This window comes from Apus apus, chromosome Z (genome assembly GCF_020740795.1).
Source record: "Apus apus isolate bApuApu2 chromosome Z, bApuApu2.pri.cur, whole genome shotgun sequence".
NCBI lineage: Eukaryota > Metazoa > Chordata > Aves > Apodiformes > Apodidae > Apus > Apus apus.
Window position 1 is genome coordinate 29,946,889 of NC_067312.1, and position 17,555 is coordinate 29,964,443.

The window sequence follows — 17,555 nt, forward strand, 5'->3', positions numbered from 1 at the left end:
TGCACCATGCAAACATTGTTAAAAGCTGATTTGAAAGAAACATTAATCAAGGTCAGATGTATTTACGTTTGGGTTTTATGTTTACTGTCCTTTTTTCTGCAGCTGAGGTTTGTCTACTCACAACCCTCTTTCCTTAATGGGCTTTTCCAAGTGAGAAGTGAAATGTCTTTTTTGCAAAATCTGTTACATTACATAAGGAAATAAAACAAACCATACGCAGTAGAAATCTGATGTGTGGGTTTAAGTGCACTCCTTTTTCTCATATATTTTTCAAGCAGTGGGGCAAGACAATTCTGTGGTGGTGCAGAGAGGCCTTCTTTGGTAAGGTGGGGACTTTACCTAGTCAGAAATTTAAAGTCCTAATTGCAATGGAAATGTTGCTAGAAATAAGACTACTGTGCTACTGGATGACTGCATTTGTATATGAAAGCCAACTTTTTTTCTGGTGAGATGATGAATATACTCTTCTCAGAGCTCAACTAGACAATTGTGAGCCTTTACAATGCTCCAGCTTGGCAACAGCTATGCCAGCATGCACAAAAGGTGAAATAACTCTTTCCACCTTGTATTCATGAAGCAGTGCAGTAAAACCTGGCAGAACAAAGAAGCCAGATATTGGTGAAAAGGCATATAAACCTGAGAATGTCACTGAGAAAGGCCAAATTTTTTGTTGGAAAAGGGAACAGAGGAAGGTCAACAATTTGTGTGTCAAGAGAGACACAGAATTTTTGTGAGAATTGTGAAGTCAGATAAAGCATTGTGAGTTCAAAGAATTTCCTAGTTCTTATAAGAAGCCATGCACTGCTGAGGGATGCTTCTGTACATCCACAAAATGTCGTGATCCTAGTCAAAGGAGCTGTCTCGGACTGGTGAGAAAATTGAAGCAGCCAGAAAGCTGTGAATTTATTGAAAAACAGCAACATATTTAGACTTCTATGCAAAGTCTTAGATTTCCTGTATATTTGCATGCTCATACTTCATGCACCTAAAGAGCTGTGAAATAAAATGATGGGACAGAGACTATCCTCAGCAAGTTTGCTGATAATAGGAAACTCGGAGGACTGGCTGATGCACTTGAAGGCTATGCAGCCATTCAGCAAGATTTGGACAGGCTGGAGAGCTGGGCAAAGAGGAACCTAATAAGGTTCAAAAAGAGCAAGTGCAGAGTCCTGCACCTGGGAAGGCACAACAAAATGCACCAGTACAGGCTAGGAGGTGATCTGCTTGAGAGCAGTTTATTGGAGAAGGACCTTGGAGTCCTGGTAGACAACAAGTTATCCATGGGACAACAATGTTCCCTTGTGGCCAAGAAGGCCAATGGCATCTTGGGGTGCATTAGGAGGAGTGTGTCCAGCAGATGAAAGGAGGTTCTTCTCCCCCTCTACTTGGCCCTGGTGAGACCTCACTTGGAGTACTGCATCCAGTCCTGGACTCCCTAGTTCAAGAGGGACAGGGATCTACTTGAGAAAGTCCAACAGAGGTCTATGAGGAAGACAAAGGGACTGGAACACCTGCCTTACAAGGAAAGGCCAAGAGACCTGGGACTGTTTAGTTTAGAGGGGAGAAGACTCAGAGGGGACCTAATTAATGTCTATAAATACATGAGGGCTGGGCATCAAGAAGGCAGGGACAACGTGTTTTCACTTGCGCCCTGTGATAGGACGAGGGGCAATGGATTCAAACACGAGCCCAGGAAGTTCCACCTCAAAATGAAGAAGAACTTTACTGTGTGAGTTACACAGGACTGGAACAGGCTCCCCAGAGAGGTTGTGGAATCTTCTTCTCTGGAGACTTTCAAGACCTGTCTGGATGCCTTTCTGAGTGATTTGCTCTAGATTTGGTCCTGCTCTGGCAGGGAGTTGGACTTGATGATCTTTGGAGGTCCCTTCCAGCCCCTAATATTCTGTCATTCTGTGATACTGGTGAAGATGTCTGAATGTGTTAAATGCACAAGGCTAGCAGCAGAATCTGATCCAGCAAACTTAGAGATGGTGAACCTGGTGAATTCCTAGCTGAGAAGCTTATTTACATGAAAGTCTAAACTTCACAGAGTTGAATAAAGATTAATATATGCGGTGAATGGGAACTATTTCCACCTTCTCTTACGTTCTGTTGTTGACATAGGTTTAAAAGTTTAACTTCAGAGGAGACCAATGGATCAGTTGTTTTCATTGCCCCTATGTTACAGTTTATGAAGGAGTCATCAGGTCCTTTATAACAAGCCTCAGACTTCACCTCTACAATCTTGTTGAGTTAGCAAAAACAAAAATCTGAACGACAATTGCTGTAAGATATCAGAAAATGAGAGCCTCAGTTGCTTTCACTGGGAAGAAGTTGGTTGTGTCAGGTATTCCCAGGATTTCCACAGTACTGACTTGTACTGTTGTACCCCACACTGGAGAGGGAAAAGTGCAAAAAGCTCAAGGGTGTGAAACAGCTTCTTGCATCAGTAAAGACAGTCTTGAACCAGACATACTTCAGAAACAATTTCAGGGCAGGAGCCATTACTGCTCAGTTAGTCATTGCCGACCTTGCCCAGTCTCTGATACTTCAGACAAGGGTGACGTTATGCTGGAAGCCAAACTGTGCACTGAGATATCTTAACATTCCTGATGCTTCCTGGCTACAGTCTGAAACATGGACATTTAGTTTTCATCTCGCCTGACAGGAGAACTGCTAATGGGCAGAAGCTGGAAGGTTCTTGACTCAAATAATGAAAGCTATGAAGAATTCTAAGATGTGATTAGCAAGATTAATTGACAGCTGGACTCACAGTTCCACGTAGTGAAGGCCAAGGACTTTCGCAAGTTAAAGGTGATCAACCTATACATCTTCTCTCTGCTGCTACTTGATATAAGTCATACATCCTTTGTTGATGTGCATATTTTCAGCTTCATTCTTTAACTGATCTGCCGCAGGCACCCTGGCAGTCACAGCAGCACAACTGCGTACATAACTTAGCTCCAGGTCTAGGCTACACATATGACTTGCTCATTGATATGTTATTTTAAAACAAGATCATAACTAGAAAATAGAGTTCCTGTTTCCAAGACTGTATAGTTGTCCTTTTTATCATTTCCCTAGAAGTACTCGAGTACTCCTTGGATTTTGCCTCCCTGAGAGGGAAGGAAGGAATGCTGTTAAGAAAAAATCTGATTTAGGTTATTGGAGGAATAGTCCACCAGGACAGAAAGTTGTTTAAAAGGCAATAGAGGCATGGAAACAAAGGTATAAAGTAGCTCTGTACTAAATACAGTGTAGAGATTAGGCTTCTTGAGAGCTTTACAGTAGGTAGGCTCAGAAGTTTTCCATGAAAGTGACAGAGCAAAACCCAAACTTGTTTATAGCTAGAGCTCATGAATTTTGTGGAAGGGATTGCATGACTTGGACTCCTGTCTGAAAGATTACACAAAACCTTTTTATCCCTTGCTGAGGTCTGTACCTGTGAGCACATCACTGTTTTAGTAAAGAAGTTTTGCCCTTTGCCAGACACTTGTTCCAGTCTGGCTTTTTCCCAGAACAAGAACATGTGCACTGCTTCAATATATATTGAAACCTTACTTGTCATGAGAAAGAACTCTCATCTTGCAGTGTCATGAACTTCTGCAAAGTGTACTTCCACTTTATCTGCCATATTTAACTACAGCCCTGCATGTCGCTATTTTCAGATCTTAAAGACTTTTTTTTTGTCAATAGGGAAGCAGAGATGCATAGAGCTATTATATTAATACTCAAATATCACTATCTGTTAACAAAAACTAAAAGTAAATTAACTTCCAGTTGTTCTTCATTGCACAGCAGCACAATTTTTTCCTCAGGAAAACAGGAACAGTCTGAAGCCTGAGCAGAGATTTAGAAAACTCTGAGCAGAAATACAGCTCATGATTCTTGTAGCCACTCAAGTGGACATTTCTCCCTGAAAATATGAAACTAGTCAAGAAACAAAAGGTGTCCCAGCTTCCCTGTTAAGCTCTGTTGAGCTGACCACAATGCTGCTAACATCTTAAGGCAGATTGGTTACATGCTTTAGTGACTTATTCACTTGTCTTTTTTTCAAAGTAAACTTGGTTAAATCTAACAAGATGCCATCTCAGGGTTGCTTCCAACAGCTACATGATGTGACTTCGCAACTTCTCACAATACAGCCGACCAGAAGATCCTTAGGGCTGATAAAATAAGAGCAAGGGCTAGAGACCTTCCTTGCACTAGCTCTGCCTTTACTGAACAACAGTGCTCAGGAAAGGCCTTTTAGCTTAAGGACAGTGTTACACAAGGTATCAGTATGGAGCCAAGTGATTTTCAGTTAAGTCATCAGCTCAAGTACTACAGAAAGACCTGATACCAAACACATTAATGGAGACTTAGAAAAAAGATCTCATAGTAAGATCCCACCATTTACAGGGAAAACAAAAAGGAAAAAAAAAGGAAAAAAAAAAAAAAAAAGGCAAAATGCAAGAAGAAATCAAGTACTAGAAAGACGATGACAGGTGGTAACTATGATACTTCCCTCTCCCCCAAAACAGGGAATAGGCTGCTACAAATCTGAAGCATATTGCACTAAGCAGCCCTGAGGATGTGAAAATAAAATAGTTTCATAGCTAAGCAAATTGTCTTGCTATTCAATTATTCAACCCCTGTCCTGGCTGTTGGCCACATAACCCTGGCATACTGCGTGTCTCAAACAGCAACAGGATTAAAACGGGGGTCTAGAATCAGGAATGATTCAGCAAATTAGTAGAAGTTTCTTCGCAAGTTAGATCAATTGGTTTTGGTCCTATTTTCTGCCTGGTTCTTCTCCCCCTGCACTCCTCTGCACATTTCATACTTCAAATTTCTCTTGAGCAGTATGTGCCAGCAGCATAAGAAAAGGCAAAAAATAAAATGACAACACATTTATTAACATTTTCACCTACACAACTAACACAAACTGAGTCAAAGTACCATAGTCTGGCTGATGTCTCCAATAATCCCTTTTTACTGGTAAGTCTCTATAGGCTTTATTTTACAAATATAGAGACCTGAATATTTTATGCTATTTGACTAAGGTGCCATTTCAACTCAGGCTGTGTAAAAAGAGAAGCTGTCTGATGTCTATGCACTGGGCTCTGCCCAGTGATGTTGAGTGTGTGTAAAGGCTGTTTCTGGATGCCATGAGAAAAACAGCTTGAGTTGCTTCTCCTGGGAACCATTGGGGAAAACCAACAATACTGCTGATAGATCTGTTTTTCTTTCTTCTTCTTCTTCTTCTTCTTCTTCTTCTTCTTCTTTTTAAAGCTATTTACTGTGCACTAGCAGCATGTATGTGTTTTTTGTAACAGAGAGACTTGGAATCCGGCTCTATTGTTCTTCCAGTTTTAATTATACCTTGAACTTGTCAAACAGGCATACCAGTGGCTCCTTCCACTGCTATTGACATGAGAGAGGCCTGTATTTTACCTGTCATTTACTTGTTGAAATACCAGATTGCTAAGTGGTTCTGGCTGTTTCATTAATAATGAAATTATTAAATATTCTGTTCACAGTGCAAAATCCTGTATTTCTGCACCTATTGTATTCTTCTACTGGCAGAAGCTCAGTTTTCAGCCTCTTAATTCAGATTTTCATGTTGCACTTGGAAACTTCTCTCCAGACCTTTACAGTCACATTTGCAAACCAGTGCAGGACTCTGCCTGTACACATGGGCATTTTGGCTTGCCATCTCAGCAACAGGTATCTTATTTTGAAATCCAGTTCTTAGTGGGAGTATAAAGGAAGAAGGGATGGAATGTCAGTATTTAAAGGGCTGTTACAAAACTTGGGGAAGAGGATCACAGGACAGAAGTCTCGTAAGGCCAAGAAGGTCACAGGACTCAAGACAGCATGTGCACATGAACAAGCACTTCTTTTAAATTTAGCTTTTCTCCAGATTTTTCTGAGCAATGGCATACATGGTTTTCCCATGTATACACAGGGCTAAATCCTGAGGGGCACTAAGCTCTTGCAAGTCCCTTTTAGGTTCAACAGAAGCTGCAAAAACTGAGCAGTTTAAAGGATTAAATCTATATACTTCATTTTTATACTTCATTTTTATGCATGTCCTGTGCTTGCTTATAAGCCTTGTAAGCTTGTATTTTTTTTTCCAGCTGAAAAAGCAAAGATTATGAGTTTTTCCTCTGTGCTTTACTATAAGCTCTTGTTGTCTATCAAAGGAATTACACAGGAAATAAAGTTTTGCAAAGCTGTCTATTAAAAATGAATTTGTAATTGTTGAGTCACTGAAGTTCCCTTTTTCCTATCAATATAGATTAACTACTATCTATTTGTATAGGGTTTATCGATAAAATGGTCAAGGAACACATCATGGCACTTTGAAATGTGTTGCCTGAGTAAAAGTTGGAGGAGGATCACTGGATACTGTCAATGAAGCATTAATAATTTTGCCTCATTTGATGCTGGGGACTGCACATGGACTATGTTTTATGCATGAAAAATGGTGTTAACACAGAAGTAACAGAGATTTTGATTCTGGGCATTATGATTTTCATTCTTTATACAATCTTCTTTAAGTTCAAGAAAAAATAGGTACTGGCTAATCCACTGATTTTGGAAAAAATCAGAAAATGGGAAGAAAACATGTTTGCAACCTAACAGCCAACTCAAAAAGTGGACCCACTGATTTATACCTTCTGTTTATTTGATACATATCCAAAGCAAGCTTTATTGAATAATCTCTAGTCTTGTACTAGAAGAGATGTTCATACCATCAAGTTTGACAGGTTTTGCAATGTTTCCCCCACATCTCTTCCTTCCATGATTACCATGCAAAGACAAATCACACTTAGATAAGCATGGACATGCAGGTGGCCTGATCCAGTTCCTCCTCTCTGCCTCCTCCTCCTCCTCTTCCTCAGTCTTGAAGGTTAGTAGTGAAACATACCCATGCCCTCACTCATCTCTCTTACACACACACAGACATTTTCAGTCCTTTTCAGGTCACCCACAGTAATTGTCCACATCCTGTTCACTGCGCTTAACCCTAGGTCAGATCCTTGTCAGCAGCCTGCAGTCCCTCCTCCTTTGATCATTTGTGTTGACCTCAGTGCCCTTGGGTGAGAATAGCTAACAGTGTTCAGGTCACAAGAACACCTTGAACTTATGCACAGATAAAATAATGTTCTTATTACTATCAGTAAAGCAATATTAAGCTGGCATTTGTTAGGGAAAACCATCAATGATTAAAAACATTTTTAAGAACTGGTACTGTAGCCCTGGTTAAGGTAGGAGTACATTAAAAACATGCTTCACTCATTTTCAAACTTGAATGAAAAACTCTCATCTTTAGAGCAGGGCACACTAAAATTACAACTGTTTAATGTATTTAAGTACCACTGAAGCCAGCGTGAGCCACCAAGGCAGTTTAATCACATGCTTGCTAAAAGGGAGTCTTCTGACTGAACATCTTGCTGCATCTGTCCTCTATCAGGCATCCACGCTTCCAGTCACAGAGAGTACTTCAATTTGTTCGGGTTTGCACAGCATTTTTTGTTGACCTATCTAAGTAAAACTGAAAAATAACTCTGGTCATGAAAGTACAGTATTCCTAATAAAACCTAGTAATTATTCTTAGTAAGACTGTAAATATGCCAGTCACTCTGACACCTGTGTTTCCCAGGATAGTTTAAGAGCAGTTGGTGCTACATTTAATAATATGATTCCATAAAGATGAGTAATGGAAACTACTCTGCTTGAGCATTATTTTGCATTAATTTTCCTTTATTTAATATAAGTATTAAGCCAAGTCGTAAAGCAGTATCCAAGCTGGAAAACTGGCATCCAGTCATACGTAACATGCTTACCAAAGCAAGTAAGCGTTGGTGTGCAGGACTGCATTTTATTCTACCAGCATGCCAACCAGTTAGCTTCCCACTTAATAGTTTTCTGGGTATGGTCTGCAGAAGCTGAAATGCTTCTTCTTCCTTATTAAGATTGTATCACTGAATACAAGTGCTTTGATTACATTTAAGAAAATGTCCGTTTAACTCTGTCAAGGAACTGCTGAAAGGTTGACATGGTTCAGTGACTGAAAAAATGTGACTTCTAGAGTGCAGACTAAAAGCAGAATTTCATAGAGTACTTCCCCTTTTATTTTGCTGTTTTGATGCTATCTAATTTACATGTCCAGAAGAACAAGCTCTATAGCTCCACACAGCGTTTACTTACAAACATCAAAACTCTGAACAGGCTACAGGATAGTTAATTTGAGATTTTTCCAAACGTGGATAAAGTCAACCAACTCTGTATCATTTTTCAAATCCATTCTTCTTTAAAGGATTTACTCTTCTGATAGGTTATTTAATATCTGTAAAGTCCATCTAAGAATACACTCATAGAACTCAAACTTATTTTCTGTGTGTATATATTACCAGCAAGTCCCGATATTGCATCTGTTGTCCTTTCAGACCTTCAGCTGAAGTTAAGTACAAGCTTTTTCTTGATAAACAACTTACACTCTGTCTCCTTAACTAGTTTACACATATAACGATTTAATGAGGCACATATTATTAACAAGATTTCAACAGTAAAGACTTAGGTGACTTCCTAGAGACCACACAGATGTCCCTGCATTGTCTCAGAACAGAAGTCAGAACACTTGTCATGTAATTGCCCTCACTGCTCTGAGCCTTCTGGTGGAAAAACATATTTTGTTTGATGTGCAGAGCACAGGCATGAAGAGTGATTTACTCACAAGTACTGTAATGAAAAGGCTCTGCTTTATGCTGATTATATTCTTACATTCAAGGGGTTACAATTTAATTAATTATTTGGGATGAGCAATCAGTTTTGATGTACTTTACCAAGAGATAAATTATATCTGAGTTCTGTCCTGCAGCTGGAAGATATTTTATGGCACAACAGACAGATCATTAGCAAGCAGGAAAAAATGCAGAACTCAAAAAAAAAATATCACTTTACATTGAATAGGAAACAGCTCAAAATATGATGCCTTCTCTGACAGTGACAATCTCAGTTGCACTTGCAGATGTGTTTTAGGGTTGTTGGGACAGATGTACCTCAGTGTCACCTTAGCTCAATCTGATGCAGGGTCCTTATAAATATGGTGATTTTTTTCCTGTGTAGTCACTGATTGCAAAGACTAAAAAAATCACCATTTAATTCAGACAGCCAGATTGCTATAGACAGAGATAAGCTCCTTAGGGGAAGCGAGATGGAAACTGGAATTCCTGTTGCCCACTAATCATCTACAAGCATACCCCTCTATTTTTGTTTTTTCTTTTAATTAGTCCCTTGTATCTGCTCAACAAGATATTTGGCAAATGTGTTTTGCATCTTGACACTTCTAAATGAGGATCCTGCTTCTTGGATACAGATGGTGGCCCACGCTGCAGACCATGTCCAACAGCCTACCAAGTCAGATTGCTGCCTCCAACATGTATGTTCTCCTTTACTATTTGTCTTTGGACTGAAAACATTCTTCAAATTCATTAATGTCTCCACGGATGAGGCCTCTACCACCTCTCTAGGCAACATGTTCCAGCACTTCACCACTATAATTGTAAAGAACTTCTATCTAATATCCAATCTAAATCTACCCTGCTCTAGTTTAAGACCATTGCCCCTCGTCCTATCACTACATACCTTTGTAAACAGCCCCTCCCCAGCTTTCCTGTAGCCCTTCCAAGTACTGGAAGGCCACTATGAGGTCTCATCGCAGCCTTCTCTTCTCTGTGCTAAACAACCCCAAATCTCTCAGCCTGTCTTTGCAGGAGTGCTGCTCCAGCCCTAGATCATCTTTGTGGCCCTTCTCTGGACTTGCTCCAACAACTTCATGTTCCTCTCGTGTTGAGGGCTCCAGAGCTGGACACAGTACTCCAGATGGGGTCTCACCAGGATGGAGCAGAGCAGAATCACCCCTCTTGATCTGCTGGCCATGTTTCTTTTGATGCAGCCCAGGATAAGATTGGCCCTCTGGGCTGCAAGTGCAGAGTGTTTGTTCATGTCCAGCTTTTTGTCCACCAGTACTCCCAAGTCCCTTTCTACAGGGCTGCTCTCTATCACGTCATCCCTCAGCCTGTATTGATAGCGACGGTTGCTCCTACGCAGGTCCAGGACCTTTCACTTGGCTTTTTTGAACTTCATGAGGTTTCATGGGCCCACTTCTCTAGCTTGTCCAGATCCTTCTAGATAATATCCTGTCCCTGTGCAATGTCAACAAACCAGCCAGGTTGGTGTCATCTGCAGTCTTGCTGAGGGTGCCCTTAATCCCACTGTCTGTATCGTTGATGTAGATATTAAATACCACTGGTCCCAATATGGACCCCTGAGTACGGGCCATTTATCACCCCTTTGGACAGTATTTTGGACCCAAATTAACTTGATTTCTAACCTAACAAAATGATAACTATGACTTCGTAGTATTTATATCCACATGTATTTCCATACAAAAATTTACTGGCAAATTTACTAGTTTTATTGCAAATTTTAGCTTTGGGTTCTAGAATGCTTGGTGAAAGCCACTTCTGAACAATATATATATTTTCAAAAATGAGAATAAAACTGTGTTGGTTGTTCAGTTTATCCGCTGAAAAAAGCCCAGAAAGCATTATTGCAAAACCCTACTGCAAAACTCAGGAAATTGAGTTCTAACACACTGGTTTATACTGCCTGTTAGTTATGTAAATTGTCTCGTGAGACACAAAAAATGATATTGTGTGACTTGTGTGAAATGGCATAACTATTTACAGGTAATTAGAGAATGATCTGAAACCAATAATTATTAATTGCATTAAATTAGAAATTATCAAATGGTAAGTAATGTTGCCAAATGATTTTGTGACTATTTAAGAAATTGATTGCTAGCAAAACCAGGTGGAATGTATCCAGTTACTTTTATTACTTGCAAATTCTTTGCTCACAATTAGCTCTTAATTCTATTTAACTGTAGCTGGATTAAAAAAAAAAAAAAAGAAAAAAGAAAATGACAGCAAGTGAGTGTAAATGCCACAATTAATCCAAAAGAACTATGACTGTTCTGTGTGGTAAAATGATGGAGTCTAGTTATTGCAGATGAGCATTGTCCCAGTATTTCAGGTCATATACTGCACAGATGGCTGACTTTTATTTTGCAGTAGCAATAGAACAACTGTTTTTCCTCTTCCTTCTAACACTTTCTACAGGAAAGTCCTTTCATCTTTCTTGGCTGAATTCAGAAAATGTCTGCAATAATCGGAGTGATTTTTCTCTGTGCTTTTTGAAGTCTCCTTGCTTTGCAGCTGGCAAGCATTAGCATTTAACCCACTATTAGCTTGTGTTTCCTTTTGCCTTTAAAATATGTAAGATTTTCCTCTTTTGCTATTTTTTTGCCCTAAAATTCTGCTATTAATATTTGGCATTTCTTCAGATTTCAACTTTAAGAATGGTAATGACCATCATAATTTACCCCCTGAAATAATCTTTATGGATGGTCTGTGGGAAAAAGAGTTGAATATTTGCCCTGCCCCGTTCTGTTTGTATGGATCTATTCTAAATGCAAAGGTCCATTTTTGGTGGGTCAAAACATTACTGAGGGAACAGGCAACTTAGACAACGGGCTAACCTGTGGAAATCTTCACATTTCAGCAGCAAAAATCTGCAAGGTAAATAACTTGTTTGTTCCAAAACCAGTTTTAAGAAGTCAACACGACTTCATAAAGATATTCTGATGTACATTAATACAGATGTTCACACATTTACACACACCTTCTGTGGTTTAAATAACATAGTGTCTGCATCAGTAAACAGCCTGGCAAAAACTTAATGCCATTTACTATGACCATACCTTACTGGCAGTCTTTCTTTCAGCTGGGTTATTTTATTTTATTTTGGCTCTGAGCTATGTTACTGGTAATGATAATGGTGGGGGAGGGGTCTTTATTTATTTATTTTTTAAATTTCATATTCAAGGACTGACTCTCTGTAACTGTCTGCAAACACAACATTAGGTGAGAGCCAGTTCACAGTTACAAATCAATACCAGGAATCTTAACACCGGCAACTGTGCTGAATACCTGCTGCAGCATCTTCATCCTGGATCTACTTTTGTCACGAGCAGTGTTACCTCCTTCCTTTCACTATCCTGCCAACATCAAGACTTAAGATGTCTGTCTAGGTTTACAATGTCCCTGGACATTCCCACCGCTCTACATGAGCTCTTCATTTCCAGCACACAGCTATCTGAGGAGTGCAGTTTCCAAAACAAGATGACTATCACTCAGTATGCAGCTACAAGCAGGTTTTATCTTCAATTAGGTGAACTTGATGACAACCGACAACTGGACCTCTGCGCATAAAGAGCTTTAATAATTCTGTTCAGCTTTGTTATCACAGTCACACTGCTATATCCTGGAATTGTGCCTTGGCAGCCACTGCCAGATCTGTTTAAGTCTCTATGAGCCTGCACGCATTTCACTTCTGCACAGCTTCTGCATGCCATGGTTTTACGAGTTACATTCCCATACAACAACACTGGGAAATATTCTTGTACTGAAGCACAAACAGCCTATGACTAAAAAAAGTTTATTATTACTACTTTACCACTCTAGGCATCTGATTCAGGCCACAAAAATGTACCCAAAATGACACATTTTAACACAGTTTTAACAAACACGGCACCATCATTATTTCTGGTTTCAATTACGATCCTCATGCCTCTACACAGAGAGAGCAACTAGAGCAGGAAGGGAAACATGACAAAGGCTTCAGTCTCTTTTTGCACAACGCACAGCTACAACAAAATCTCACTAGTTGCTATTAGCAGCAGTAACTGTTTCCTTCATTAATGCTGCTCTCAGCACACAACCTGGCACTGCTCTGCCGGGACAGCATCTGCTGGAAGCAGGTTTGCTTCCCGTGTTAGGCTGCTGTAGCAAGAGCTGAGGAAGCTACAAAGAGGTATGAAAGAGACACAGGTCCCTTACTAATTGCTTCAAGGAATTTCTTTCTGAAATTTCTCTGCATCACTTTCATCACGTATGATGAGCTTGGCAAAATGTAATTAATATAAAAGGATTTTTCTTAAAGTTGTACCTGTTTTTCAGGATGTTTTCTGCCATTGACATTATAATGAGGAAAGAAGGGAAATTAAGAAATGAGGTGCTGCTACACTTTTGAACGTTATTTCCATTTTCTCATTTAGAGGCCTGGCCATCAAAGAAGCAGGCCAAAAAGGGTTTAGAGGAGGGTGTTTAAAGCAGAAGCACAGAGTGGCATCTATGTGACAGAAGAGATCTGATGGCAAGGCATTTCCAAGCAGCCCACGTAAGAAGTCCAGAGCACTTGGCACTTTGACCTGTACTACATTTTTCCAGGGTATATGATGGTTTTGTCTGGATATGCACATCCTTATAACTCACTTCTGTGTTTGCATTCAAACAGAAATACTTGAGCTTGAAACTGGTATTCACGTGGTAACAACAATTCACTACCAGAGAGGTATCGGGAGAGAGCAGGCCTTAGGTGTGAGGGCAGACAGATGTTCTTTGAAGAGAAGTGGGTAAATTGTCCCATTCTGAGACACCCATGTCCAGGGTGACTTGTCTAACAAGCAGAGCTGGGGGACTGGTGCATTAAATCTTCCCAGTTATTCCTACCAGTAGTTCTTTCTTTCCAACTCAGATGCTGCCCTTGCAATGCTGTGGACATTTACCTTTAGATCACTCTCTTCTCCTTTGTTTTCCAATCACAAGAGGAGACCAACAAGCCTCATTCACCCCACCTATCTGGGATGAAAAATGACCTAGAAGGAAAAAAAAGTGGTTTTGGCTTTTCGTTTGTTGATTTCTTTTTCCTAGGGTTGTTTGTTTTTTTTTTGTTTTGTTATGTTTTTGTTTTGTTTTTTTGTTGTTGTTTTTTAAGATTAATCAGGTCCTGGATCAGATCTGCGACCGGGGAGCCGCGTGTGACCAGCCCCCGGCAGGACCTCGGTGCCAACCCCACCGCGCTGGGCCCGAGCTCACCCCGTGCCCCAGACACGGCCCCGACGGCCGCTCCTGTGCGGGGCCTCACGGGCCCTGCTCTCCCCGCCTCGTCTTTATCACCTGCAGCCGCTCGCACCGCCACGCACGCCACGGAACAGACTCCGCCTCCTGGGCGGCCGCCTGGGGGCCAGAGGGGCCTACTTGGGGCACGGGCTGTGACGGCACCGAGCCCGGCGCAGGCCCGGGCCTCCCGCGGCGGGGCGGCGGCGGAAGCCGGAGGGCAGGCGGCGGAAGCTGGAGGCCGAGCCCTGGCCGAGCGCCGCAGCCACCCGGCCCGGCTGGCTGCACAGTGCGGAGCGGCCTTCCCCGCCCGGCGGGACGGCGGGGCCGCCCGGACCGACCAGCGCCCGCCGCCGGTGCCGCCCCGCCCCGCTCGCCCGCACGCACGCGCGCGCGCGCGCAGGCCACACCCCCCCGCCCCGGCGCCGCGGATGACGGAGCCTCCCGCGCAGGCGCAGATCGCCTCTCCCCCCACCCCTCCCGCGGCTCATCCCCCTCCCCTTCCCGCCGCGCATGCGCAGACCAGCACAAACGCCCTCCCGCCCCCCCCCGCGCACGCGCGCCGCCGCCCGTGCCCGCCCCGCCCCCGCCCCGGCGCGCGCCTCTCGCTGGCAGCCCCGACACCGGGGCCCTGAGGGGGGGCGGGGCCTCGCCTCCCGACGTCACTTCCGCGCGGCCCCGCCGGCCGGGCCAATGGGCGCCCGCGCGCCCGGCCCCGCCCTGCGCCGCGAGGCCGCAGGGGCGCGCGGGGCCGCGGCGCCGTCGCGGGGGGAGGGGCGGAGCTGAGGGAGATGGCGGCGGGGGCGGCGGCGCCGCGGGCAGCGGGCGGGAGGGGCACCCGGCGGGGCGAGGAGCCGCCGCTGCAGCCGCCACAGCTCCCGCGGGGCCGCGCGCAGCAGTGACGGGCCGCCCCGCTCGCCGCCTCCTGCAGGCCGCGGCCCGCTCGGCTCCCGCCGCTCCCGGACGCGCCGCCGCTGCCGCCTGGCCTGGCCTGGCCTGGCCTCGCGGGGGCCCGGTGGCAGCGCAGCCTGAGCCGCCCCCGCGCGGACGCCGAGGGTCCCGTTGCCCTGCTGGGGATTATGCGTGGTCGGTCCCGGGCCGGTGGTCAGAGCCCTTCGTCCGGAGGCTGTCGAGCGGCAGCCAGCCCTGCTGCATCTCTCTTGCGGCTGATGTCCCCGCCGTCCCCCGCCTAGGCCAGAGAAAGCGGGGAGCCCCCTTCTCGGGAAGAGGGAAGCCACAGCCATGTATTTCCTCAGCGGCTGGCCCAGGAGGCTGTTGTGTCCTCTGGAGTCCCTGGAGAAACCTCTTCACATCCAGACGGATCCCCAGAGAGCTTTCTTCGCGGTGTTGTCCCCATCTCAGCTCAGCATCTGGTACTGCAGAGTGAGTATTCCCCCTCCCCTTAGTCCTCAGACCCTGCTCTCCAGCCTCAGAAGTCTCCTCAGCTGTAAAATGTTTTTCCGTTCCTCTCCCAGGAAGGGTGCTAAAATTTGGGACTAAACCTTACATAATGCTACATTATTTGTGAAAAACGAAGCCTTGATGTGCACTGATAAGCCACAGTGTTTACTGATAGCCACGTAAGCCACCGATGTTTACTGGTCGCGAGGTAGTGTTAAGAAAATACGTAAGACCTGTCTGCTCGGCGCTCACACCTGCCGTTCTTGAAAATGAGCCCCTAACCAACTTTTAATTTTTTTTACTTAAGACTTTAAGTAACGCTTTAGCTTGCTGTGAAGAGTGTTTGTAGCAATGCTTTTCTTTCCAGCTATGCCTCCTGTGTTCTGCCCTTTGTGTAAAAGGGCATACGGACGTAGGAGACATGAAACACTTCTTATATAGCACAGAACAGGCTATTACATTCTCTGTAATGATGTAACACTGAAATTCACCAACTTTTAATTAAAAGTTTAAAAGTTTTGTGGCCCTAAACAGAAGAATTGTCGTCACTTTTACATGGAAGTTGCTGCTCTAGCAGCATCCAGTTTGAGACTAGATGAATAGTTGACATGTAATGTCTTCCCTTAATTCACTTTGAGTTAGTGTGGTGACAAAAATACTGTTTGTCGCTTTGTTTTGATGCAGTCAATGAAACAGCAGTGATACTAGCTTTAAATTTTGATGCTGAATCCTTTCAAGTCCTGCCTAGATTAGACCATAAATCTGTCTATAAATATCTCCAGCTCCTGATAATTTATAGAGTTCCTCTCGGGTTACAGGAGAAATCTAACAACCCAATTTTAGAAAGCTGATACTGAAAGGTATCAAGTGACAGTCATAACCTTAACATCTTATTTTAAATTATGCTGAGATTTCGTCACTTTTCCTTGTGTTACGCTCTGCATGGTGGTTCATTAGTTCCTGGATGGGGTGCTGGTATTTTTTTAACTTACAGAAGTATCCAGCGAGGACCTGTCAGCTCAGTAACTACGCTGTGCAAACATCATCATGTGGCCTTTGTTTTCTTAGCATTCTGGCACGTAGTATAGACAAAATGTATGCTTTTCTAGCTTTTGCCAGTTGTTAAACCTGGAGTTGTAAGCTGTCAAAAGAGCATGACTGATCTTGTTTTCCAAGAAAATACATAGAACAGGCACGTAGAATACTTGTCAAACACCCTGTTCTCTAGGATATAGTTTACTTTATGACCTATTCCTGAGGATGATATTCATTAACTGACATGCTTGGACTTGTTTTGAAATGCTAGATGTTGTATAACTGGCTAAAAGCAGAGCACTAAAAGAACTCTTTTGATGCAGAAAAGCTCAGTAAACTTACAGGGTTTTAAAAAATATTTCTTAAAATACATTTTAATTCACTGTGTAATGGGGGACTTGGAGGAAGGTCCCGACTTTGCCAGGCTAGGTCACACTGACTGACCTTAGACTAAAAAGTATGTTACAATCTCACCACCTCTGGACATCCAACCATTAGCAAAATCCTGCAAGACACGTGTTTCTGTTAAGGGCATGTTTAAAGAGACTCTCTTGCATTATTTTTATGCAGATAGCTGGGATTTTGAGTGTTGTTTTCTTTGGTTTTGTTTTTTGGTTGGGTTTTTTTTGTGTGTTTTGTTATGTTTGGGGTGGGTTTTTTGTTTTTCTTTCATTGTTTTTTTTTTTGTTTTTTGTTTATTTTGGATTATGAAGTTTAAAACCATGTGTTGGACTTTTGTGAAATAAACTAAGACTATTGCATTCAAGAAAATGTTTTCTTTTGTCAGAAGAAGAAACACTTGTTTTTTCTTTGAAACGGGGCTAAGTTCTCATCAAGGTTAAGTAATACTACTTCTTGAAGGAGAAAAGCCTTCAGGCTAATGTTATTGTTAAGACTTATTACTATCTCAGCTATATATTAAATGTTTCATGTAAGATGGAGGTGATGAGGCTGGTGAAGTTCTGTTTTGTGTTTTTCAAGAACAGGGAGCCCTTTGAAATACTTCCAGGTGTGTGAATGTACATTGAGTATCTGTATTTTTCAAGTGAGGTGGTAGTGTTCAAAGCTCCCTTTCCTTATTACTCCTCTGGGTAATAAGAACTAATG

At 42.9% G+C, this 17,555-nt stretch overlaps 1 protein-coding gene and 1 long non-coding RNA gene across 7 annotated transcripts in view; one reads left to right on the forward strand and one right to left on the reverse strand.

The window, feature by feature from the left end:
• The window catches only part of LOC127395855 (uncharacterized), a 44,595-nt gene extending 30,216 nt beyond the window's left edge, over positions 1-14,379 (reverse strand). For 2 of the 3 annotated variants that reach the window (XR_007891859.1, XR_007891857.1), the window contains exons 1-2: positions 13,992-14,379; positions 13,682-13,771 (exon numbers count right to left, since the gene is read on the reverse strand). This is a non-coding gene — a long non-coding RNA (uncharacterized LOC127395855). The remainder of the gene's footprint in view (positions 1-13,681; positions 13,772-13,991) is intronic. The other variant, XR_007891858.1, reaches the window with a different exon arrangement.
• A 407-nt stretch (positions 14,380-14,786) lies between these two features.
• The window catches only part of RIC1 (RIC1 homolog, RAB6A GEF complex partner 1), a 42,759-nt gene continuing 39,990 nt past the window's right edge, over positions 14,787-17,555 (forward strand). For all 4 annotated transcript variants that reach the window (XM_051643298.1, XM_051643301.1, XM_051643300.1 and 1 more), the window contains exon 1: positions 14,787-15,395. In XM_051643298.1, coding sequence (XP_051499258.1) covers positions 15,255-15,395 — 141 coding nt within the window. In that variant the 5' untranslated portion in view covers positions 14,787-15,254. The remainder of the gene's footprint in view (positions 15,396-17,555) is intronic.